At 44.7% G+C, this 2,840-nt stretch overlaps 1 protein-coding gene across 1 annotated transcript; it reads right to left on the bottom strand.

Annotated features, from left to right (window-relative positions):
- Positions 1-394: 394 nt before the first annotated feature.
- LOC147452225 (elongation factor 1-alpha) lies at positions 395-2,572 on the bottom strand. The gene is made up of 4 exons (XM_086517998.1): positions 2,415-2,572; positions 1,856-2,186; positions 1,611-1,748; positions 395-1,526 (listed from the first exon to the last, which is right to left on the bottom strand). The coding sequence occupies exons 2-4, from the start codon at positions 2,177-2,179 to the stop codon at positions 645-647; spliced, it is 1,344 nt and encodes a 447-aa protein (XP_086374124.1). The 5' UTR covers positions 2,180-2,186; positions 2,415-2,572; the 3' UTR covers positions 395-644.
- Positions 2,573-2,840: the final 268 nt, after the last annotated feature.

The following is a 2,840-nucleotide window of genomic DNA, read 5'->3' as shown; positions in this document are numbered from 1 at the left end:
CCAACTGTAATATTGGATTACACTTCACTACATAAATAGCCTAACTCAATTAAAAAAAAACAGCAAACTTCGTTACATCATTGTCCTGAAGCACTCTGAACAATAAGTATAATCAAGTCACATGAATGATGTACGCATCATATCATGACAATCGCACATAATCAACCCACATGAATGATGTACTCAACATATCGTGACCCTCTTTGCAACATCACTGGACAAATTAACAAGCTTAGTAACTGTCACCCCAATGCAGTCATATGAAGAATATAAAAAAACCTTCTCAATGCAATACGGTCTACAGATCATGCAGATCATGCGCAAACGCAACCACCAATACACAAGATTTCTTTAGAAGATAAGGTCTACAAGTCATGGGCAAACACAACCACCAAGACACAAGATTTCTTTAAAAGATAAGATAATTAAAAAAACAGATCAAATTCTCTGAAGCCTCAATTGGCTAGAATTGACTCAAAAACAACAAAACTTGCAGGCATATGCCCAGTCAACTGACCATGCCACCGCCTGTCTAAAACCCAAGTCTGCAAAACTTTGGACAAAAACGACCTGACCACCCACACCAGCTGACACTCAGCAACTGCACTGAGGGAAGGACAAACACTGGTGTAGAACTGCAACATTCATTTCTTCTTAGCAGCCGACTTGGTCACCTTCGCACCGGAGGGATCTTTCTTTTCCACTGCCTTAATGACACCGACAGCCACAGTCTGGCGCATGTCGCGTACTGCAAAACGTCCAAGAGGAGGATACTCTGAAAAGGTCTCCACAGTCATTGGCTTGGTAGGAATCATCTTTACAAACCCAGCATCACCATTCTTCAAAAACTTTGGCTCCTTCTCAAGTTCCTTACCAGACCGCCTGTCAATCTTGGTGAGAATTTCAGAAAATTTCACAGCAATGTGAGAAGTGTGGCAATCAAGCACAGGGGCGTATCCATTTCCAATCTGACCAGGGTGATTCATGATGATAACTTGAGAGGTGAAATTAGCAGCCTCCCTAGCAGGGTCATTTTTCGAATCAGAAGCAACAAACCCTCGCTTGAGATCCTTCACTGCCACATTCTTGACATTGAAACCCACATTATCTCCTGGGTGGGCCTCAAGAAGAGCTTCATGGTGCATTTCCACAGACTTCACCTCAGTAGTCAGCCCAGTGGGAGCAAAGGTCACAACCATACCAGGCTTGATAACACCAGTTTCCACCCTGCCCACAGGGACAGTACCAATACCACCAATTTTGTACACATCCTGAAGAGGAAGACGCAGAGGCTTATCAGAGGGTCTCTTAGGCTCGGAAATCATATCAAGGGCATCCAGAAGAGTTGGCCCCTTGTACCAATCAAGGTTGGTTGACCTCTCAATCATGTTGTCACCCTCGAAGCCAGAAATGGGTACAAATGGAATTTTGTCGGGGTTGTAGCCAACTTTCTTCAAGTAAGCTGACACTTCCTTCATGATCTCTTCATAACGAGCCTTAGAGTACTTAGGGGTGGTTGCATCCATCTAATGCCCAAATCACAAAATTTACATGTTAAAAGTATAGCCACCATTATGTAGAAACATAACAGATACACAAAAAACGCTTGCCTTGTTGCAGCAACAAATCATCTGCTTCACTCCAAGAGTGAAGGCAAGAAGAGCATGCTCACGAGTTTGCCCATCCTTCGAAATACCAGCTTCAAAACCGCCAGTGGTTGAATCAATGATCAGAACTGCACAATCGGCCTGCACACACCACCAGTGGTTGAATCAACAATCAGAACCCACAAAATCCCTCACACTCTAGAAACATCTGTAATACCTAGATGGTCTAAAACGTACAAATTAATTACCTGAGAAGTTCCAGTAATCATGTTCTTGATGAAGTCACGGTGACCAGGTGCGTCAATGACGGTGCAGTAGTACTTAGTGGTCTCAAACTTCCACAGCGCAATATCAATGGTGATACCACGCTCGCGCTCAGCCTTGAGCTTGTCAAGGACCCAGGCATACTTGAATGACCTCTTGTTCATCTCAGCAGCCTCTTTCTCAAAGCGCTCAATCACACGCTTGTCAATTCCTCCAAGCTTGTAGATCAAGTGGCCAGTAGTGGTAGACTTGCCAGAGTCGACATGTCCTATGACCACAATGTTGATGTGCGTCTTCTCCTTACCCATGGTTACTCTGCATCAAAGCTCTGCGTGTTAAGCGAAAATCATGCTACCAAAGATCTCGGAGAGAGATCTTGCAGGATGACGAACCTCGTCCTAACGAAATACGTAACGGAGAAGCACAAAAACATATGAACTCGAAGACAGAAGAAATATTATGTAGATGCACCACAAGCATGCAGCTATATCCACACACAGAAAGGAAAGAGAAAGAAGACAGAGACACACAGAGGGCACTCACCTGCGCAAGGCGGCTTCTACTTCCTGTCGAAATGCCTCAGCTCCCGAAAGGAAATATGGAAAACCTAATGTAGATGATGACGCTTTATAAACCCCCTTCTCTATAACCCTAGAGCTCTCAACCGCCGATCTTCGAAGCCAACGTCCAGGATTGTCTGAATGGTGGGCCGTCCGATGGCGGATCGGACAGCGTAGATTCCGCCGCTGCTTGTTCCAAGAAAAAAGGGTGTCCCTGCCGGCCGCCGCACGAAATACAACATGATCTCCAAATTTCTAACTAACCCCATCATGGGCTCACAAGTCATTTCTTTATTGATTATTATTGATGAACTGGCCAGCAGTTCTGGAGGCATTGGAATTTGGAGGGTGGAAATGGGCACTATACATAGTTTGTGTTGTCATGACTCATGGTGGAGTGTGCTAAGAG

This window comes from Adiantum capillus-veneris, chromosome 8 (assembly GCF_014529385.1).
Source record: "Adiantum capillus-veneris isolate H3 chromosome 8, ASM1452938v2, whole genome shotgun sequence".
NCBI lineage: Eukaryota > Viridiplantae > Streptophyta > Polypodiopsida > Polypodiales > Pteridaceae > Adiantum > Adiantum capillus-veneris.
Note: the sequence above shows the minus strand (reverse complement) of the source record. Positions and strands in the feature narration are given on the sequence as shown.